We start from the raw sequence: 24,270 nt of genomic DNA, 5'->3' as shown, positions 1-24,270 counted from the left end.
TCCTCACCTGCCGTTTGCCCCCAGACCATTTCTGTTGACTCAATGCGGCCCTTGCAACTGAAAAGGTTGGACACCCCTGCCCTAGACCAAAGGTTCCTAGAATTCATAAACTCAAATGCGATGGAACAACTAGTCACCACTACCACAAGAGGAGATATTATACTAGACCTGATCATCACAAACATGGGGGGACAGTGCTCCACACCAGAAGTATACCCCTCATTGGTGAGATCAGACCATAAATTAATCTCACTGGAAATCCACATCCCGCCCCCACCCCCAGCACAAAAGACCACAGTGAAGAATTTCTCAAAAGCTGACTTCACACTTCTTAAGACTGAAGTGGTAACCTTCAAGGCCCCTGGGCCAGTGGAAACCATAGCCCACACTGCTGAGTCCTTTATAAACGCTTTCTACGGACGCCTTCAAGAATGCATGGATCATGCAATCCCAAATAAAACCAAGACCCATTCCCCCAAAGGCAGGCATCCCGTCTGGTGGACCCCAGCCATTAAGCTTTACAATAGGAGGAGGAAGCTACTACATGGCAGAGCAAAATCCCCAAAAGGGGAAGGCATCTCTGATCAGTACTAGCAAAAAACTACGATCACTCATAAAATCATCCAAGGTCAACTTTGAGAGAAAAATCACAAAAGACACTAAAGACAATCACAAGGCCTTCTTTAGTTATGTTAGAAACCTGGGTGGAAACTCCCAGATATGCTCAGAGTTAGTCCAAAATGACAAAAAAATACACTGAACCCACAGACATTGCCAACATACTGGCCGACAGGTTCAGTGCAAATTCCCCCCCCCCCCCAAAAGGAGAAATATCTATCCCAGCAGAGTGTAGCCTCCCTGACATCTCAGATGCCCAGATGAAAACCGCCCTCTCCAAAGCTAAAAACAGCATCAATGGGACCAGACGGTGTCCCGGGTTGCGTGCTACATGAACTCCAAGAGGAACTAAACCCGCACATAAGGCTGCTGTTTAATCGTAGCCTTACTACAGGATACGTACCCAAAGAATGGCGTACAGCAACAGTGATCCCACTCCACAAAGGAGGTGCTTCTACGGACCCTGGAAATTACCGCCCCATAAGCTTGACGAGCCTGGTCTGCAAAGCTATGGAGGGGATCATTATGGAACTCATAAACAAAGACATTGGGGACCTACAGACACTGGATCCTACCCAATTCGGCTTTGTCAAGGGCAGAATCCTGTCTTTTGAACCTGGTCGACTTTTTTGAAACGGTCACTAAGGCCATTGATGAGGGTAAGGCAGTTCACACAGCCTACCTTGATCTTGCAAAAGCCTTCGACACGATACCCAACTCGGGCATCATAGACAAGCTCACCAGCTTAAATGTAAACCCATATGTTATAAGATGGGTTGCAAACTGGCTCAAGGACAGAGCACACAAGGTCAGAATTGCTGGAGCCATGTCAGACTCTAAGCCAGTCACAAGCAGTGTCCCACAGGGCTCGGTCCTGGGACCCCTCTTGTTCGGCATTTATTTTTCTGAGGTGCAAGCAAACATAGGAGGATTGTGACTAACAAAGTTCGCAGATGACTGCAAACTGGGCGCCATAATTGATACTCCAGCAGACACAAGCATTCTTCAGAAAGGCCTCATAGAAACAGATAACTGGTGCCAGAGCCATGGCCTAAAACTGAACGCCAAAAAATGTATAGTGATACCCTTTGGGAAAAACAAAGTACCCACAAATTACCACATAGGTGGTAATCCATTAAGTACGGAAGAAATAATCGGGGACCTAGGGACCCAAGTTGACAGTAACCTCTCATTTGACGCTCACATTGCCAAGGTGGTTAGGAAGACCTTCTATATTGCCCACCTTATCATGAAAGGATTCACATCTAGATCAAGAGAGGTCATTGTGCCCCTATACTCTTCCCTTATCAGGCCCATAATCGAGTATAATGCCCCATTTGGGATGTACCTTAACCGACACCTGCAGCAGTTAGAAAGACCCCAAAAGTACCTCACCAAGAGCATCAAGGGTCTCAACCATATGTCATATGCTGCCCGGCTGAAGAAACTCCAGCTCTAGTCAGTCGCATACCGCCTACTCAGAGGCGATCTATGCCTGACGTACAAGGCCATATCCAATCCGGAATTAATGGACATGCTCCACCTCAGAAAATCCAAATCCACCAGAGCCACAAGAGCAAGAGATTTGAACCTCAACACAGAAATAAATAGGACGTGCTGGAGGGACAGATTCATAACCCAGAGGCTCCCTACACTCTTGAACAGAATCCCAGTCCATGTTAGGCAGAGCCCCTCACTGACTCTCTTCAAGAGAAACCTTGACGAGTGGATGGGAGATCGTAGGTTTACCCCAGGGGTCATCTCTGTGTCACTACTAGACAGAGGCACAGTAAACTAAACCCTAAATGTGCATAGTATTCTCATTCCAAGGGGTGGCGAAAGCCACACACACACTGGCTAGGCTTATAAATGCCCTAGGGCAGATAGCCTAGTATGAACCTATGAAGCCACCTTAGGCATTGTTCCCAGCATTGAGTATTCTTCAGACCTACCAGAATTTCAAATCATTACTGTAACACAGAAACATTTGTCCATCATTAGGCTTTGAAAGCATCTTTAAATCGTGTTGTATTCATGGTACCAATATTTTTTTTCCTCGTTGCAAATAAAGGCTTTGAGACTCCCCACTTTTTTCAGCAACTTGCACTTTGTAATGCAGTGTGGGTAACTGTTACTTTAAAGAAGTGTTAACATTTATATTTTTATTTAAAGAACAGCTGAACTTTGAGTTAATCTTTCTCTTACATTAGAGAAATAACTTACATGGGTTGCTGAGCTTAATGGACTGATTAATAAGTGGAGATTTATCTTGAATTGTTTGGAAATAATTTTTTTGAGTAAGTGGAGCACATTATGTAATGAGAGGGTAAGACACATGTATGCAGTTGATTCAGGAGCGCAGCCTAACTGTTTAAAAGAAAAATTGCACTGATGAGTTGAAGGCAGGATTGCATGGGTCCTTTTGTATCACACTAGGGAAAACATTGATTTAGAGCAGAATAAAATGGCCGATAAATTTTGCTGTAGAGAAACTGTGCTTTAATTGTAGTGCCTTAAACATGTACTAATCCTGGTTTTTATTTTTTTTTCTTACTTTATCAGCACTGCCATCAAGTGATTCTCTACATCCTGACAGAGAGCAGGGGCAGACAAACTGCAATAAATTGTTGGTTAATCAAAACAGAATATCTCCACCCTGTCCTGAGAATTACCAGAATTCCAGTATGAAGAATCCTGAATATGAAAATGAAGTAGAGCAACAAAGTGATAAATTTGGAGCAAATGAATCAACTCCATTAAATAATGATATCTGTAGGGAAGAAGTAGGAGGCTGTTCTAATAGTTTGCCTGTAGATAACTGTATAGCAGAAACTCTGGCATTAAACAAACTGGACTGTAAAGTGACACTTAAATGTAAAACAGCTAAAAGCCTTAAACTATCTGAAAAAAAATCTAAGAATTCTAACCAGAAGACTATTTCCAATCAGCAGCAGATGGGTAGTTTGGTTACAAAGCCTACATGCAGTGACCCAAAAATCTCAAGATCAGTTGCAAACGTTACACACAGCAAGAAGAAGACTACTGATAGCAGTGGTGGTACAGTGAGTACCATTGACACCACTCAGCTTGACTTGCACTATGGGCACCCCATGGACAGCCTATCTTCAGGAAATTATGGCAAAAATTGTGCATCTCAGACATTCAGTCCAGTCATGGATAGGCCTTTAACTGTCTCAAATGTACATAATATTCCTGGGCAGACTTATCCACAGAACTGCCAGCCTTCCCATCTTGGAGTCCGTGCACATTTTCATCATCCAGGGTCAGAGTTACGTCGTCATAATGCACCTCCATCACAGCTTGTGTCAACCTTCCATCAATATCAACATCCTCAGTATTACTTTTATTCCCAGGGACAAAACTTTTCAAACTGGCAGAAGGCTGTACTTCCTCAGACTCAGCCCACTGCCCATCAGCAGTCTCAGTTTGTAGATTTCAGTGGTGCTGCATTAGTCAGAGATGTACTATGGCCACAGGATACAGAAGATACAGGAATAATTTCTGCACCAGGAAATGGCGACTCCATTGTAGGCTCAAATGACCTTTGCATTTCCAGCCTTTCACAAGAAGACAAGTTGGAAAATGAAGAGGAAGATGAACCAGAAAGCCCTAAGCAGTTCCTTGATCTAGATAGCCATAATTTGGCTACAAAAAGACAAACTTCCCAGTCATCTAGCAGGTTTACTTATGGGTCTCCTGCACTACAACCAGGAGTAAACAGTGGTGCATCTCCTTTCCTTTCACACAATACAGCTGCCTTTTCTTCACCTTACCAAGTCCGTCCCCCTCATACCCCATTCAGTCCTGCTGCCTGTCTACCTTCCAAGACTGTACGTTATTCTCATTGTCCACCTTCTGGAGAAATTAATTTACAGACCCATGAACTTGTTCCCACATATCCCCAGAAAGAAGAAACGACAAGTCAGATTCATGGTACAGTGTTACAGGAGAAACCTCCATTTTCTGACTCTTATCAATCTGCAGGGTAAGACTTGTCCTTCTTGCTTGTTATTGCTGCTGTTATATTCTTCTCTGTTGCTTTTAAGTTTTGCCTCCTTTAGTCATTTTCTGCAACCATATTTTTTATACCATGCATACTGCTGCCATTAACTGGTTCTATGGTATTCTTGCAAATGTTCTGCACTGCATTTACTGGATGGTAACACAAAGAAAGGTGAACAGAAATCTGATGACCTTAAGGACTTTTTGGGTAATATACTTTTTGAGTAATATACTAAAAGGGGATGAAAGTTGTAGTCAAGAACTATAATAATGTCTTTCATTTTCATCCAAGCCTCACAAAACTGTTATGAGAATATTTGCTAGCCTCATGCTTATGTTAATGGTTATTTTTACATGCATACCAGGTGTGAACTTCCACACTTATTTTGGCACATACATGCAGTAGCTTTGAGATGTTTCCGAGTAAGAGTTTGTTTTTGCCACTGTTAGTTGTGATTTTAGATGTTAAAGATTTGTAGCATTACTGATCATTTTTTTACACCGTAATGAGAATCTGCATTCAAGAAAGGATTAACAGAAAAGATTAATTTGACTTTGTTGGATGTTCATTGGATCACTGCTGCAGTAACTTGAGCTATGTAGGACATTCTGCCAAGGAATCGGACCAGCCGGCCAGCTTCCAAAGCTTTAAGGTACCTTCCATGTAGCGTAACCCACAGTACAGATCAGGGAAAGCGATATAAAATCAGTGACTAAGTCACCAACACTTAAGAACTTTTTTGCAGTTGAAGTGCACTCTTCTCTTTGGACTTTGAGTGATCAGTGGTCAGCTAGTGCTCCAACAAGGCTGAGCAGTTAAGTACGTTTAGTACACTATTGGAGAATACCTTTCAATTCAACATTTTTGTGAAGAACATTTGTTCTTTTCTTTCAGAAATATTTGCTAAAGGCTAAAATTGCTGCTTCTAGTGGTTGTCATTAAAAATTTTACCTCAGATTTGATTTTTGTGATTGCCTGTGGATAATATTTGAACTTTTTGTTTACAACTTCTGGATAAGGTCTAGGGTTTTTTTTTTGGGGGGGGGCTGTCATTAATGATGTCTACCTCAAAACATCATTCTTGTGTGGTTATTTCACTGACTAGGCTTCTATGCCTGCTTGTCTTGATACCTTTTTTTGGTAGATGATTCCAAGTCCCTGTAGGGAGTCCCTTATTTATCATATTTTGTGATGAAGGGTGATACCTGTTTGACAAAAAGTGTTTGAGATTGGGGCTAGGTGGTTGCCTCTTAAAAAACAAAAAATACCCGATGCAAATATAAGTTGGGGTAATGAGGTAAGACAGACTCTTCAAAGCCCTGCTAACTGCATGTCAGTCACCTGCTGCAAGAACTTGGACCTTGGTCGCCGTAACTCGATTTTCCCTCCCTGAGCAGCAAGAAGAGAAGTTATCTGGGGGCTAGTCTTGAGTCCAGCTTCCCCTTCACCTCAGCCACCGGTGGGTTACTCCACTGGGGGGTAGTCTGTTGTTCCTAAAACCACTCATAACTTTCTCTTGGTCTCTGACATGCTGCTCTTCAGGACATTACTAAGAACTGGGAGACCGACAATATTCTGCTACCTTTGCCTAGTAAAGGAGAACCATTCTTGCTGCCATCAGGAAAGGGTCCCTGGTGATGATCCTTTGCTAAGCTGGTCAGAAGGAGGGTCATTCCAAGGGAAGGGACCATCTTTTAAGCTGCTCATTGTCTGGGGATTAGGGGATTTCCAAAAAAAGGCAACATGAGGTTAGACATTTATCTTCTAAAGCAGATAGGAGTGGCTAGGCTTTGTTAAACGTTTATTTAAAGCCTTTCAGTCTTTACATGCTGAATCTTCATCTCATTAAAGAGGAAAATATTTTCTCTGTCCCCAGAATTTATTCTAAGTTTAAGAAATTCCCAGTCCACAATGTGGGGAATCTGACATTGAGGAAAGTTACTTTTCAGATTCCCTTCCTGAAGAATTATATTTTTCTGACACTGTTGCCATAATGAAAGGAGATTTTTCAGTGGGAACAAAATAATTACCAGGATTCCAGCAGAGAGATGATTTGTTACAGGTAGATTTTCTTCAGCCTGCAGCTGTTCATCCTGTATTGCTAGGATAAGAAGCTTTCTTTACAGCCAGCATTTCCCTGGCACTATATTATTTGCAAGTTTAATGAACTAAAAAATAGTGAGCACTTTTGTCAGATTATAATGTTAGACGACTTCAGAATCAAATAAAATCATTCCAAATCAACTTTTAAAATTCCCTCACAAGGTCGCATGTAAGAAAGTAACCAATAACCATTTCCAGAAAGTAAAAACATAAATTAAGAAGATAACTTCACTAATTGATCTTTAAACTGCTTCAAGAAAAAGTTTGTTAGGAAATGAACATACATAATATAGATTACAATTACATAAAATGTATGTTGCAACGCACAGCATAAATCCCTTAGACTAAATGTGTATGTAATCTAAGAATACTTCCAATCAATGTGCTTTCATTTAAATCAGGAAACGCATATGCATTAAATGTCATCTGCCATATCAATCCTTTAAGTTCAATAAGGTCAGCCCAAGAACCACCTCAGGGGTCTTTTTTGTACCGTGTCCAAGCCAAAAAATAAAAAAATTGTGTGTTGGAAAGTTATGTACATGTTTGTATAAGGAATTATTCATATTTTTACGTTGCTGGCATATAGATGTGCGTAAATTCGGTATCTAAATTTTCTTTGAGTCTTTCCCACATGCATTGTTGACACTGGGCCACATAAATCAACCCCGTGCTGTTACATGAACAGTAAACCAATGTCTCAACATAATGTTTGATTTTAAGTTGTCTATCTCTCCTTCGTACTTGCTGTTTGGGAATCGGAGCCGATCCTCGGCTCTGACTCGGCCATCTTCAGTAGCTGTTTACTGGCTCGAGACTACCCCTTATCCCATGATGCCTAGTGAAAGCTATCCAGATCTCGTTTGTCGCTTCAGCTAAGAGGTGTGCCGTTTCTGGCTCAGGCTTGTATACTTTTGTATATTTATATGTTTATATTGTTAAAATTTCTTAAAACTAGTGTATACTTCCCCTTATAGTTTTATTCTCTATGGGTGTTGTTTGTGGACGTCGCTTTTTTCTGCAGTCCCTTTTTTCTGAAGAACTAATTTAAATTAGAGAGTTCTCCCCTCCCCCTTCCCTTAGGACAGCCGTTTAACTTAGAGGCTCTCCTTCCCTTCCTTTTTACTGTATAAAAAAAAAACAAAAAAAAACTGTTGTGTTCGTTTAGTAGTGTAGAGATTTTGTCTGTACTGTGGTACTTGGATTGTGTGTAGTGTAGAGTCATGTACCAAACTTCCTCTCTTTTACCTGTAACTATTGGTGTCCCTCAGGGCTCTATTCTCGGACCTCTTCTTTTCACATTATTCATTAATGACCTACATCTAGCAATTCCTCAAGCAACCGTCATACAATATGCTGATGACTCCACCCTAATTTGCTCAGCATCTTCTTCTACAACACTTCATTCACTTACTCAAAGCATCTTCAACACAGTTGAAACATGGTTTTCTAAACACTACCTTCTTCTTAACGCCAAAAAAACTAAACTTCTCCTTTTCACCCCTACCTCACGATCCCCACCCCTTGATTTCACCATCTCATCAAATAATGCTACTGTCATTTCCCCTGAACCAACAACAAAACTTTTAGGAATAACAATTGATAATAATCTCTCTTTTAATCAACACATTAACATCACTATCAAATTAGTAAACAGGAAAATTGGATCCTTATATAGAATTAAACCCTACCTAACTGCTTCTGCCAGAGCTACAATTGCCCACTCCCATCTTATATCTACACTCCTTTATGCTTCTCAAACTTGCCACATCCTATTACAACATTGCCAGATTTGCTACTGGTAACCCTTATAGAACACATCACTGTGTGAACCTGAAACAACTAGGATGGATGGAATTTCAACACCTTTTGCTCATTCCCCAACTCAATATTGCCCACAAATTACTATACCAGCCCAATAACACTCCTATTCTTTCTCAACTTTTAATCCCTTATAATAATCTCAACTCTCTTAGATCTTCTAAGAAACTTATGGCCTGCCCTACAAAGTCCAATAACTCAGCCGGTGACTCCCTTTTTTCTAATACAATTGGAAGGAGCTGGAATTCACTACCCAGTGAAATCACTCTACTCGCATCTCTACCTCTCTTCAAACAAGAAATTAAGAATTACTTCAAAAGCCATTGGCTCTGTTCCTGTATAAAGCCTGACTAATCTTCCCACCTACATCTGCCTATCCTCCTCCTCATTTTTCCGCCACTATCTCTTCTTTTCTTTTTCTTTCATTTTCTTTTCTTTTTATAACTCTTTCTTCCTTACTCTTATTTTTCTCTTCCTCTCTTTGTCTCATATCTAGCAAGTCTTTTCTGCTTCTTTTGTTTTCCTGTCATCTCTTAGATGGCTTTCTTTTTTACCCACTTATAGTATTTTTGCCCTCTTTCTCTGATATTTTACCCTTTTGCTTACCTCTAACTCTCTCTGTACAACAACTTGTCACCCTATATCAGTTTTCTTACGGTCATCTCATCCTTTAACCTGAATCTTAGTTACTCATACAAGTTATACTCTTGATATATCTTCTTTAATTAAGTTTTTATTTTGACATTATATTGCCTTTTGTTATTATTGTAATTGCTTTTTAATTATAAGGTTTTTTCTTTTTATGTGTATTTCTGTGTGGAGCTTTTCTCCCCGGGCCTCTACTGAAAATGGAAATATATCCAGCTAGACTAGCCCGGTCAACAAATGTAAAATAAATAAAATAAATAAATAAATGTCCAAAGATACGAAAGTTTCTGGCTTCAAAAAGTGTGACTCATGCTGTCAGAAAATGTCTGACAGATGGGCACACTAGTTGCGTTTATTGTTTGGGTGCTGTTCACCTGCAGGACTCTTGTTCTATTTGCCATGCCTTTAGTCCAAAGGTCCCTGCAGGAGCGTAAAAACAAATTAATCCTTTGGGGTTTATTGAAGCCTCAGGATTCACTGGCAAAGAGTTCTCAGCCAGTGAAATCCCCTAAATCTGTCAAACCGTCGGCTCCACCTTCGGAGCCGACTCCTGTACTGGAACAACCGAGTATGCCGGTCCCGGCTGGCACCAACAAGACAACTCCTCCGTCGGCTCCATCAGATGTTTCAGAGCCGTCACGGAGCCATAAAAGACTGAGGTCCCCTTTTTAGAGTCCATCCACTCGGCGCCTTGGTCACCATTATTACAAAGTGAACATAGCCACCATTCTTCACACTCTTCTCGATCCTGTAGGCTTTCAGATCATGATGTGGAGAGAGTAGTAAGTAGGTTGCTTAAGTCACAGGCACTAGCTAAATTACTATCCAGCCCACCTCAACGGGTATCTGCTCCAACCGCCTCTATTTCCATTCCTCCTCTGACTTCATTGAGGTCGGAGCCGGAGTTCGTTGGTGTGTGGGTAGTGGAACCGACGGCATCGATCACCATCTCTCCTTCCGCTCCAATTACCTCGATTGTTCCTTCTATTGTGGAATCTGGATGCCAGGGCGCTCTCGTCGGTTCCGAGGGGAGTGGCATCGTACCCTTGTCCAACCCCGTTCTCCCCCTCAGGGATTTGGCGCAGGTGAGCTCGGCTCCAACATCAGCCTCTGAGCCATCGCCCTCGGCGCGGAGAAAGATTCCTATTTCTTCGGAACTGGAGCTTTCTCTGCCTCGAGGTCGGGATGCTTTCGAGGTCATGCGGAGTGTACTGCCTCCCGAAACAGCTCCACTACCAGCTCCATCGGCTCCGTCCCCCATAGTGTCTGTGTCAACCTCTGCTCCTCCTCCAGACCCTAAGCCTAGGGAACCGATGCCCCAGGACACTCCATTGGGTGTTCCGTCGTCTTCTGAGGCCTCCCCTGATCACTCAGAGGAGCCCCCTCGGAAGAAGTGCAAGAGGAAGCACATTGACTCCCCTGAGTCTGTCACTTCAGATACAGACTTAGATGAATCGGAATGGTCCCCGAGGTCCCCTTCTGAAGATGTTTCCTTTTCGGACATCCTTGAAATGCTTAGGCAGAGGGGGAACTGGACTTCCCTAGCCCCTACCGAGGATGAGTCTGTATTCCTGGACGCATTCGGTTCCTGACCTTCCACCTCCTGGGTTTCTCCTCCTTTCGACCCACTCATGTCTGTGGTGGCTCGAAAGGCTTGGTCAGCTCCAGACACTAGAACCAATTCCGAAGAGACCTAACAAGTTTATTACAGCCCCCCCAGGATAAGCAGTTCCTTTCCAAAGGTGTGCCTGTTGATGCCATGGTGGTAGAAGCAGCCACCAAGAAAGAGTTGGCAGAAACCTCTTCATCTGTTCATCCCCCTAACAAAGAGTCTCGGATGATGGACAGATACAGAAAGCGAATGTTTGCTTCAGTGACCTTCTCGATGAGTTCCCTGAACTATGTCATTTTACTCGTCTTCAAAGGGATCTCCTGAAAGAGCTTGGAGATGCCCTTCAAGATCCTACAGCTGAGGGAGTACAAGCCAAAGTAGCTTCCCAGCTGGAGACTCTTAATTCCATAGTCAACTCCTCCATGAGGCTGATTTCCTATGCAGCCGATGGAGCGAGGAGAGCCGCTGGCACAGGTGTAGCCCTCAGGAGACATGCTTGGATGCGGCTGTGTCAGTTTGCGGAACCCTTTCAAGCATCCTTCACCAATACTCCCTTTGATAGCTCCTTTCTCTTTGGGCCTCAGGTAAAAGACACGTTGACCTGGTGTGAGCAAGAAGGCAAGACTCTGTCTGCTGTGGGAGTCCGTTTTTCCACTCCCTCTAGACCTTACCCCAAGGGTCAGAAGAGTGGGAAGATGTGGTTCCGGAAATCCCAGGGATCCTTGCCTGCCACACGTGGTGATTTTTCCTTCAGAGGCAGTGGGGGAAACAACAGTAACAGACAGAGGGGGTCCGCGGAACCATGGTGATAGAGAATCCTTCTCTGGCAAGCCCTTCCAGCATCCCTGAAGGGTTGCCCAGCTGCTCACCTCTGGAGGCAGTCGGGGGAAGACTTTCGCTGTACCCAAAAGCCTGGCAAAATTTAACAAGAGACAGATGGGTACTATCCATTATATCCGGAGTTTACAAAATTCCCTTCCATCAATCCCCCTCAAAAAAGGCCCTTCCAGATGTTCCACCCAATCTGAGGGAGCAAGCAGTCATAGAAGTTTCAAAACTGCTAGAAAAAAGAGCCATTCAGGAAGTCCCCGCAGACCAGCTCGGATCCGGAACTTACTCAAGATTCTTTTTGGTACCAAAAAGGACGGGACTGGAGACCGATTCTGGATCTCAGCAGACTAAACAAATCTGTACAGAGAGAATAGTTTTGAATGGTCATGCTACAGTCCATTCTACCCTTTCTGGGTCAGGACAATTGGATGTGCTAGATAGATCTTCGGGACGCGTACTACCATATCAAGATGGACAGACGTTCCAGGAGATTTCTTCGCTTCCGGGTAGGGGCCAGTCATTACCAGTTCAGTGCTCTGCCCTTTGGTTTCACCTCAGCCCCCAGGGTGTTCAAGTGTATGGCAGTAGTCACGGCTCACCTGAGGCGTCAAGGATTCCAGGTGTTTCCATATCTAGACGACTGGCTCCTCACTGCTACCACCAGGCATCAACTCTTACAAGTGCGGGATTATACAATCACATCATGCACTCAACTAGGCATCACAATAAATTTCGAAAATCTGCCTTGTTGCCCTGTCAGTCCATTACTTACATAGGAGCAGAATTCAACACAAGGGAAATGTTTGCAAGATTACCACTGGAAAGAGTTTCCACAATTCGTCAACAAGTGTTAATCCTAATGCAGAGCAAAAGGATTCAAGTCAGATATGTCCTTCAAGCTCTGGGTTCCATGGCAGCTACCATTCTTCTAGTTCCATTAGCGCGTTTCCACATGAGAATTCTTCAGTGGCTTCTTTTCCCGCAGTGGTCCTTTCAGGAGCTTCCCATGTCTCATATGATCCTGATTACAGAAACATGCAAAAGGCACCTGTCTTGGTGTAGGGACTCCCCACTAGTGTCTCAGGGCAGACCTTTCATACAGCCTCCACCGGTATGCACACAGTGACCATGGACACCTCCCTGATACGGTGGGGGGGGGGCATTATCTGGGCAGGACAGTCCAAGGCACTTGGCAACCTCACGAGTACCATCTGCACATCAGTGTCCTGGAAATGAGAGCCGTTCTTCTGGCTTTGCAAGCCCTTCAAGACTCTCTTCCTTCTGGGACCATTACAATTCAAACAGACATGTCAGTGGTGTGGTACATCAACAAACAGGGCGGAACCAGTTCCTACCCCCTGTGTCAAGAGGCACTCAGACTGTGGCAATGGGCGATTTCCTCCCAACGTTTTCTGATTGTGACGTACATCCCTGGGAGATCCAACGTCATAGCAGACAGGCTCAGCAGAGCTATTCTCATGCCTTACGAGTGATCTCTGAATCAGGAAGTTGCGGATCTTATCTTCCGCTAATGGGGACAGCCTTGCTGCGATCTGTCTGCCACCTCTCTCAACAGCAAATGCAACAGCTACTTCTCCCATCTTCCTCTTCCAGGTCACATACCCAGAGACGCTGTAGTCCACGATTGGCCTCGGGACTCCTTTATGCTTTTCCCCCGTTTCTCCTAATACCAAGACTCATACAGAAAGCAAAATCGTTGGGTTGCAAAATGATCCTCATTGCCCCTTATTGGCCTCAACAGATATGGTTTCCGTTCCTGCACCCCTACCTTATTGATCAGCCCTGGATTCTGGACCCAATTCCATATCTTCTGATTCATCAATCGGGCAGGTTGCATCAGTCCCTCCAAACACTCCAGCTTACAGCTTGGTTACTCCACTTCCAACCTTAGCCAGGCTTCCCAGTATATCCCCAGCAGTCCATGATATTATCGTTTCATCACATAAGTCTACTACGAGAAAAACATATGCTAGTAAATGGAAACTGTTTTCTTACTGGGCAGAGTCTGGAAATGTGGATCCTTTCTCAGCACCAGTCCATGAAATTCTTGAATTTCTAACGCAACTTTTTCAGTCTGGTGCCGCTTCCACTATTATTAGAGTACAGTTAGCGGCCATTTCAAATTTTCATATTGGATTGTTGAATTCTAACATCATGTCTCATGAGTTCTGTAAGGCTTTTCTGGGAGGAACATCTCTTCTTAGACCTCCAGTAAGAGTTCCCTCTCCTCCTTACGATCTTACTTCCTTAATTTTGCCTCCTTTTGAACCAGCAGCATCATGTTCCCTTAAGTTTCTGTCTTGGAAGACACTTTTTCTGGTTGCTATCACTTCATCTAGGCTTGTCTCAGAACTTGAAGTACTATGTGTTCTTCGTCCTTACCTGGTGTTTCACAAGGACAGAGTTTCTCTGAGGACCAATCCTTCCTTTCTTCCTAAAGTCTGCTCAGAGAACAATTTAAATCAATCCATAGATCTTCCAGTATTCTTTCCCAATCACAGCAACAAGGCAGAATACAAGCTCCTTCAACTGGATGTTCACAGACAATTGCGTCTTTACCTTCATAGAACTAAAGAACTAAGAAAAGTCAGACCAATTATTTCTCTCTTATGCCTTCAACAAACAAGGCCTCCCAGTTTCCAAGGTGATCTTATCCAGATGGTTATCTAATACTATTACCTTTATTTACCAGTTACGGAATAGAGTTACCAGCTAAACCAAAAGGTCATTCTACCAGGGCATTAGCCACTGCCATAGCTGTTCAGTCTAGGTTGCCCATAGATTCAATCTGTGCAGCTGCCACGTGAGCAAACCCTCATACCTTTATCTCGCATTACAAGGTGGATATGGTCTCCCGGAGCAGAGCTGACTTTGGTTCCACTGCTCTGAAAAGTCTGTTCCAATGAGCCACCCAGGATGTTAGGTGCTAGGGACGCTGTCCCAAACAGCAAGAACGAAGGCAAGATAGACAACTTAACATAAAGAAGTTATGTACCTACCATAACATTCCACGTTAGTTGTCTTCATCTCGCCTTCCTTCTTGCATCCCTCCCTCCTTCCCCCGTCCTAGTGGACTGAGAGGAGTTCTTGTTTTCACTGGCTGAGTATTTTTTTCCTTATTGCTCTTCTGGCCAGGTTTTTCGTAACCTATTCTATAATTAGATGTATTGAACAACCAGTTTTTAGATCACTGGTTTTCTCAACTTATGTCTGGGATTAGCTATTACAAACGAGATTTGGGTAGCTTTCGCTTGGCATCATGGGATAAGGGGTAGCCTCAAGCCATTAAACAGCTCTCGAGCTATTGAAGATGGTCGAGTCAGAGCCGAGGATCAGCTCCGATTCCTAAACAGCAAGAAGGAAGGCGAGATGAAGATAACTAACATGGAACGTTATGGTAGGTACATAACTTTTTTTTTAATGGTAATTGCAGTTTTTTCCATAATAAATTTGCACTGGGAACAGAACCCACATTTAAAGGTACTTACCCATCTTTTTTATGGTAAAATTCCCAGGTACAATGTCTTTCAAAAAAGTTCTTAAGGGACCTACCCTTTCTGAAAACAGTTGAAGGCTTTTTGCCACATGTTTTGAACAAATTCTCAAAACACAAAAACACTCCCCATTTCCTTTTTTAAAATATTTCTAATACTGCCATAGTCAACAGTAAAGGTGGTAGTGAAGGAATGTGTGGATCCCTCATGTTCATACTGCTTTGAACCCATGTTATATTTATCACAACCCTGGTCGGGTAAGAGAAGGGATTAAAAAAGCCCTTCTCTTCTTTTTATGGCCACATTATTAAAAATGTTGGTTACCAAACAATGAGGATATGACCCCTGGCATAAAGCATAAGAGCCAAATTTTTAGCCTTCACTGGCAAACATCATCTTCAAAGACTGTTCTTGCTAAGCTAGTATATTGTCCTTTGAAGAGACCTAATTTTTGGTGTTCAGGATGGCAACTCGTGCAATATAATAGCCCGTTGGAATATGTGGGCTTTCTATCAGTATTACTAACAAGTTTTTTGTTAAGTTTTTACTAATTTCCACATCCTAGTAATTTATAGGGGTTGTAGGAAGATGCAAATTTCAAAAAAGTTCTGTGGTTAAGATAGTTTATAAATGGTTGAATTTTGCTAATGGGTCTATTCCATGCAGTAAAGATGTCCAAATAACGTACGTAAATGGCCCAAGGTGGTGGATTAAAATGATTAAACACATTTTTCTCCCATTGAAGCATTATAATGTTTGCGAACATGGGGCCATATGTGTCCCCATGGCTACCCCCCTTAGTTTGAAGAAAATATTGTCCATCGAAATGCACACAAAACGGGCTATTATTTTACATGAGTTGTCATCCTGAACACCAAAAAATAGGTCTTGTCAAAGGACAAATACCTTAAGTTAGCAAGAACGTTCTCTGAAGATGGCAGCAAAGGCAACAATTTGGCTCTTATGCTTTATGCTAGGGATTATCTTCGTTGTTTAGTAACCAAAATTTTTAATAATGTGGCCACAAAAAGAGAAGAGTTTTTCCAGTCCCTTCTCTTATCTGACCAGGGTTGTGATAAGTTTAATATGGGTTAAAAGCAGGATGAACATGAGATACACACACTCCTTCATTACCACCTTTACTGTTGACTATGGCAGTATTAGAAATATTTTAGAAGGGAACTGGGGGGTGTTTTCATGTTTTTCCAATTTGTTCAAAATGTTTGGCAAAAAGCTTTCAATTGTTTTCAGAAAGGGTAGGTCCCTTGAGAATTTTTTTTAAATAAAAGACATTGCACCTGGGAATTTTGCCACCAAAAGGACAGGTACCTTTAAATGTGGGTTCTGTTCCCAGTGCAAATTTATTATGGAAAAATGCCAATTACCATTAACAAACATTAAGTTAAGACATTGGTTTATTGTTCGTGTAACACCACAGGGTTGGTTTATGTGGCCCAGTGTCAACAATAGTGTTTTTTTTATGTGAGAAAGTCTCAAAGAAAATTTAGAGACCGAATTTACGAACATCTGTATGACATCAAATGTAAAAATATGAACAACTCCTTATACAAACATGTACATAACTTTCCCACACACATTTTTTTTTATTTTTGTGGCTTGGACACACAGTACAAAAAGATCTCCTGAGGTGGTCTTTGGACTGACCTTGTTGAACATAAAGAATCGATGTGGCAGATAAGGTTAAACACACATGCGTTTCCTGATTGAAATGATAGCATATCGATTGGAAGTATTTTTAGATTACATTCATATTTAGTCTAAGGATTTATGCTGTGCTTTGTAACATATGTTTTATATAATCTTAGTCTGTGTTATGTAGGTCATTTCTTAACGTACTTTTTCTTAAAGCACTTTAAAGATCAATTAGTGAAGTTATCTTTAATTTTTTTATGTTTTACTTTCTAGAAATGGTGGTTGGTTGCTTTCTTGCATGTGACCTTGTGAGGGAATTTTAAAAGCTGATCTGGAATGATTTTTTCTGATTCTGATGGCTTTCGAAAGCGTTCAGTTTTTTTAATTCATTAAACTTGATTTTATTCTTTTTCCGCATAGTCATCTGTCCTTCCGTAAACCAGTGGTTTGTAGTTTCCAGTATCTGGTTGTCACTTGTTTCTTCGTTTGATTATATATGCCTCATTCCGCAAATTCCTTTTTTTTTTTCTAACTGTGTCAGACCATGCAGTGATTTCTGTCAAAATCTGGTTCTGCTAAACTCCTTGTGGTGTTTAGTCTTGTTCCTTCTGACAAAATGGGAAAAGCCTTGTTAGGTTGGAAAGAGAGTTTGTACTGCTACCACTTTAGCCTTCAGAATAGTGACTTATCAGGCTCACATGTCTGTTCATGTATGTATTGACATTTGATTACCAGGAAAGTCCAACTAGGGTAGGTTACTATTTTCAGTGGCGGCCTGAAGAGTAAAGCTCCAAAGTATTACAAAAACATTTTAAGAGCAATAATTTTACAGTCTTCAAAAACAATACCAAAACCTCTACATTTTAAGTAATTATAGTAAATTAGACATAATGTGAAAATATTGGTTAAGTATAAATATAACTTACATTGCAAAGATGCAATATCTAGTGGAACAATAGTCAGCTTAGAGAAATTAAAAGTAAGTTATGTAATACAGGAACTGCAATATGAAGCAGAGGAAAGAACACAAGGTTTTTGGCATGTTTATATGTAGAGTCAGGGAAGAGAAATTGAGGTTAGGTGAGTGAAGGAGGGGGAGTAAGGAGGTGTAAGGTATGAACTGGTACTTGTTCATATTTAGAGATATAATCTGTCCTGGGGTTGAACAAGAACAGAGAGAGGTTTTGGTGTGGAAGTCTTGCAGAATGATTTTGAAGGATATGAGGGAGGTTACTGACCTGATGGATAACAGGTAAGGAGCTCCAGGCCTTAGCAACATGGTACAAGTATAAACAGTGCCCAGCAGATTTCATAGGTTTGTGGACAGGCAGGAGTTTTTGGTCATTGGATTGTAATGACTGACTGAGAACATATTTGTATAGAATATTATTTAGTGCTGGACAAGCAGGTGGATGCTGTGTGGAATTTATTTTGTGTAGAGGGATGATGTAATTTTTTTCTAGAGAGCGAATGTGGGATTCCTGGAATGACCTATTTATAAGGACTCTGAGACAAGATGGACAATGCTATTGACTGCTATTTTAAAGTATTCTCTTGCAAAGTTATCACCTGAAGTATAGCATGGTTTACGTTTGAGTAGTTGATGTAGGGTGCAAGTGCAGGTTTGAAGTTGAAAGTGGATGTGATGATGTCTTTTGGGCAGGGTTAGGATTAGATGTTGGCAACGGGTCTACTTCACATGACTGAACTCAAAATACTTAATTTCATTTGACTGAGACCACGGTATGTAATTTTCACAATACTGAAAACTCATTTGGCTGAGTCTCATTATACTGAAAGCTTACAATGCTGAATTTCAGAATACTTAATTTTAAGCCGTAGACACACACCAACTAACTTTTTCCAAAACTTAAAACCTACTTACCCTCTTAACAGAAACCAGATGATATAAAACCAAACTAGGTAGGTGGCTATGCCCTCCCCCAACTATATATACATAACTGCATAATCGCACTGTAGTGGGGAAAAGGGCATATACCTTTTACTTAACTTACAGTACTGCACCCACTGCCACAACTGCTGGGCACACAAAATGTCGTCCATATTATTTTAGATACTTCCCACAAAAATGTAGAGAGAGAGAGAAAAACACATTTAGAAACACTACAGCACTAATTTCTACGCTACTATCTGTATTTTGAGCCATCACTTTAACTTCCAGTAATGTTTTTTTATCACATACAAGTCACAGGTGAGGGAAAAAGCACATCACATCTATGTCTTAAAATTCGTTTTTTTGAAATTCAGCATTGTAAGCTTTCAGTATAATGAGAGACTGTCAAATGAGTTTTCACTATTTTGAAAATTAGTTATTGTGGTCTCAGTCAAGTGAAATTCAGTATTTTGAGTTTTCAGTTGTGATGTAAACCCGTTGGGGACACCTTGATTTAGGGATGCTGTACTATCTATTATATAGGAGTTTAATTCTTTTGAAATTTTGAGTATCTGGTTTTTGGGAGAGGAGTCAGGGTTAGTTTTTTGGTTGGGATACAAGATTCCTTAAATGGCTGACCAGAATTTTTTAGGGCTGTGTTTACTCTTCTGAAGGTTGCTATAATATAATTTTTTGTCTTCATTTATTTGCTTTTTAGTACTGTTGTAAAGCATTCTGAAGTTTTCAAGATATTGTGGTGGTATATTTTTGTATTTCTTTCCATGCTTTTTCTCTGTCCTACATTAACATTCTACTCTCTTCGGTAGCCATATTGCGTTATTTGTTTTTAGTTTCTCCCTTCCAGGTGGAGCACAACTATTCTTACGGCATTATGTAAGGGGAGGGTTGTTCCAGTTAAGAGCTGATAGGGTGGTAATAAATATTTCTAGGTTAAACTTGGACAAGTTACATGTTTTATAAACATGCTATGTAAGTGGATGTGTGAGTTGTCTGGTTGTATAGATTTTGTGTTGGTCACACTGAGTGTCTGACATTGTACCTGTGGTAGTGAATTTGCTAGGGTCTGATAGCATCCACTGTAATACAGAATTTGATGTCATGGTATAATCTGTGAAACTGTACAAGTTTCATGCTAGATGTATGGGAGTTAAAGGTTTTGTCCAACCAGTTGATATTGACATCATCTGGTAGTATTTCTTCTAGCGGAATTGTTATGGATATCCAGTGTAGGATATATTTCAGTGTGGCTTTGTTGTCAAGAGAGATTTAAAGGATAGTAATGCATGTTTGTTTTTAGGAAAGTAATGAGCTTTGCTGAATAGAATTGTGGTATTGGTTTGTTGCAGAGGGAAGTGGGGTGGTAGTTGGGAAATATTGAAGTAGTACAATACCACCACCTTTCCTCTCTATATCGTCATTACAGATGATGTTACAGCTGAGTGGAGTAATCTTAATTGTTTATGCTCTGTTTAAGCCAAGTTACAGTTATAGCATGAATATCAGGCTTGTGTTGGGCAATCAAGGCATGTAGTTTAAGTAGTTTTATTTCCTATGCTTTTAAAATGTATGGTGGAAAAAGTTAGATTACTGGGTTGGGGGGGTTGACAATTGGTGGGGTAAGAGAAGTTTATGGAAGGGAATGGTCTTGATTATGATAGTTGGGGCTAGGATTAGATTAAATGCCTCCTGTTTGGAGGATTTTAATAAATTGGGATATTATTGATTCAATTTTATTTTGATTTGAGTTGGTCTTTAGCTCGGTTAAAGGTGAAGGGACATCATTAAATAGGGTTGATGCAATGTGTGGAAATTTTTGGGAGGAAGTATGGATAGGTGATTGGGGCAGAGTTGGAGGGATGTTGACAGCTATTATTGAGTCATGGTAGGATGAGAGATGGCTCTCAGTAGGAGGTGAAGAATAGAGGATAAGCTGAGAAGTAGCATGACTTAAAGGGGTGTGCATTTTGATTGCAGATAGTGGGAAAGTAAGAATCAAGGAAGCAAGAAGTTGCAGGGCTGTAGGATATTTAGTGGTGCTGGAGTCTGAAAGCTGGTAGAAGGTAGGTCAGAAGGAGGTATTTTCTATGACGGAAGAGAATTGCGTTACCCTGGTGTCTTCTGTTATGTTTCTGAAATGTAAGAAATAAGGGAGTTTGAAGGAATAGAGCATGAGGATGTAAATAAGATAGGCAGTTGGATTCATTAATGCCTATACTAAGTAAACACAGACAACATAAACATAACTCACACCTTCTTCCTCCTAATTTCAGTTCTCCTAGTGTTTTTTTTTTTTTGCAGCTTTAAATACTGAGGGGGATTCATAAAGGTTACCACAAAGTGTAGACTACTTGTACAGTTAGTGTAATCTTTCTGAGTGACTAGAAATTTCAAAAAATATGGTAGGGATGTTCTTGAATACAGATCATGTACACACTTAGTGTGACGACTTAATGTAGGTGGTGTTGAATCTGGCCCATGAAGTAGAGAGGGTTTATTTGGGGAAAGTAGACGTTGAAATTTAGAATAATAGGTACTGTTGGGGAGTGGTTTAAGTATGAATGGAGTATAATGCAAATCATTTGATGGGAATTATGCTAAATGTTAGATGGAAGTTGTGAAGTAGAAACAGGAGCATTTTGTGCTGGCTTCCTTTGACAGTATATGACACTTGATTGCCAAGCTCCCTTCTTCAGAGACTAAGGCATCTATTAATTCCACTAGTTACCCAAGACCCAAACCAATACTAAACATTCTCTAAAATATGCTCTTGACACTGCTGATACCGTTTCTAGAGCAGCTTGGCTACCTTCTTAGAATTTACCAGATGATATCAAAGCTGAGATCCTGAATGCTCCCTGGATTTAAAAGGTTCTTGGTCTGTCCTCTGCTGAGCTCCTCTAAATGTTAGCGGAAATGGGAAATGTTAATTCAAGGTGTTACCTAGATTTTTCAAACCTCCTTGCTAAAATGTAGTAGAAACTTTTCTTCTAGTTCAGGTTCCTTTTTCAGGAAACAGAATAAGCATTTCCTTGAAGGCACAGGCAAACAAAATTTCAAATAGCAATGGCAAGGTGTTCAAAGAAGATAGGAGGGTCCTCTCAAAACCAAATTTCAAGGGAGAAGAAAGAGAGTCTTTTAAAATCTACTAACTGTATACCCCTTCTTGTGCTTTCCCCTTCCCACCTTGGCAATCAGAAGTCTAGGGTCTTCACTTTTGTGTGTGGCACCAGATAACTTCAGGCATTTGTGTTCTGAGACTCTTTTGAAAATGTTGCAACTGACAGTGGGATTCCCTTTTTCTTTTCAAAGGATTCCTCTTCATCCAACCAGTCAAATCTCCCTGTTATCTCCAAATCTAGATTAGATGCTGTATCAGGAGGTTGTATAATATAGTCCCTTGGACTTAAAGGAAATGGATTTTAATTTGGTGCAATGGAAAGAAAGGACCTGGAGACCTATCCTAGATCTTCCCTTTTAAACCTTCATATCACATTCCAGTAGTCAAAGAATTCAAGCCCTTGTTATATCTTTCTCTCTGGTTTACGTTTTCAGTTTTCTGTGTTGCCCTTTGGTTTGTCAACAGTGCTAAGTGCTTGCAAAGTACCTAGCATCTGTTATAGCCTTTGACAAGTAGTTGGGCATTCACATTTTTCCATATTAAGATGAATGTCTTATTTTGCAGATTAATTCAAAAGTTGTAAAGAATCTTTGGTCTGGATAAAAAATCTTTTTTGAACCATTTGTTTAAAGGTTCATGGAGGGTTATTAGGCAAACAGCCCTAGAGCCCTTCCAAGTCTAGCTATATTTATCCTGAGTTCCCCCAATTGTTGGTTATGTGAGTGAAGTTCGCAGAGGTAAGGGTCTGTAGTACTTGGTACCAACTTCCTTGATCCAGGAAGGACATGGGTGCCACCCCAGGAGTGAATTTGCAGTCACCTGTCCATTGATCTATGTTGCATTTGAAAAGGGTTAGGGAAGGGCTTTGTTTCATGTCAGTTGAAAGCTTGTTCTGAAGGAAGTGGCAGTCTCTGGGATATGCATCTATCTTGCCAGCATGACCTGTTCATGTCGGAGGCTAAGTTAAGATGCTTGGAATAAGGGATCCTCGTGCAGTTTGATTTACGAATGTGCAGCATTTCCATCGGGGTGGGGTCAGAGACTGCCCTGTAACCCAAGCACAGGTCACCCCTTAGCAACCTGTAGGAGACAGAATACAGTGACAGGACTTTGTCTTTCCGCTTAAGACTTTTTTGTGTACCGTGTAATTTCTTGCTGAGAAACCTCTGTGGTCTCTCCAGTTGTTACAAGTGTCTGGTGAGGTACATGCAAAAAGGAGCATTATACTCGTATTACTGGTCTGATGAGGGTAGAGTATAATGGAATTATAGCATCCTTGGATCTAGGTGCAATGCCTTTACTTATAAGATGTGCATCATAGAAGGATTTCCTTACTACTGCGGATACATGGTAGTAAAAGTTCAGATTGCTATCAATGTGAGTACCCAGATCATGTACCACTGGGTCTGCACTTGGGGGGGGCTCTCTATAATGTAATTAGCAGGGATATCAGCTTTCCCAAAGGGAATAATAATGCATTTTTTTTTGCATTTAGTTTTAATCTGTGGCTTAGCCACCAATTATTTGTCTGTGTTAACCCTGTCTGCAGTATATTAACATTGTTGGGAGACTCTGTAATTGCAATTGCTTCCCATTTGCAATTGTCAACGAACTTGGTCAGCCACAAGCCATCCAAGTTTGCCTGGACTTTCTGAGAAATAAATTCCAAACAGGGGCCCAGCACGGGAACCCTGTGCTGAACATAAAGAAGTCTTCTCTCATCCTGTGTCTGAGATGTCTGCTGGATACATCTCATGATGATTTTTCTTCAGGACACAGCGGAATATTGTATGGAACAGTTTTTGATGTTTTCCAACTAGCCTTTGGCATCGGCCAGGGAATATCTCAGAATTCTGTTTCATGGCCTCTGCTATTCTCATAAGTTCATAGGTACGTACTAAGCTATTGATATGTGAGGATCTTAAGTTTAGCCCCGCATTCCCATGGTAATGTATTAGCTGTTCTATTTTGCAGATTTTAGTTAAAATGATCAAATGACCAAAATGACAAAATATAGTTGAAACCTCAGATGATGTGCATGCTCTGAACAATAACCCTTTCATATGCAAACTTAAACAAAAACTTCATTTTTTTAGGGGCAAGCCCCTGGACCCCCCCCCTCCCCAATGTGGGCACTGCACTGCCACATTCCTTGCTAATTTTATATACCAACTCTTGAGATCACACATTGTCAAGGAATGTGATATTCCACAACCCTGAGAATTGTCTGATTTCTCACACCTCTTGACCAAATTTTCTTGACCAGACCAATGTTCAACAAAGGTTATAACAGACCATTTGCACTATGAATCTCCAGAGATGAGCCACGCAACTGTTTGGATACTTACATGTTTCCCTCATCCATGATGGACATTAATGCTAAACCAGGGTGAATTTGCGATTACTCAGCCA

At 41.2% G+C, this 24,270-nt stretch overlaps 1 protein-coding gene across 1 annotated transcript in view; it reads left to right on the top strand.

Moving 5' to 3' along the window:
* Positions 1-24,270, top strand: part of LOC122814988 (cat eye syndrome critical region protein 2 homolog) — a 2,862,500-nt gene that overhangs the window by 2,714,743 nt on the left and 123,487 nt on the right. Inside the window, exon 20 of the mRNA XM_044087243.1 lies at positions 3,181-4,624. Coding sequence (XP_043943178.1) covers positions 3,181-4,624 — 1,444 coding nt within the window. The remainder of the gene's footprint in view (positions 1-3,180; positions 4,625-24,270) is intronic.

This window comes from Protopterus annectens, chromosome 11.part0 (assembly GCF_019279795.1).
Source record: "Protopterus annectens isolate FY-2018-M chromosome 11.part0, PAN1.0, whole genome shotgun sequence".
Taxonomy (NCBI): domain Eukaryota; kingdom Metazoa; phylum Chordata; order Ceratodontiformes; family Protopteridae; genus Protopterus; species Protopterus annectens.
Note: the sequence above shows the minus strand (reverse complement) of the source record. Positions and strands in the feature narration are given on the sequence as shown.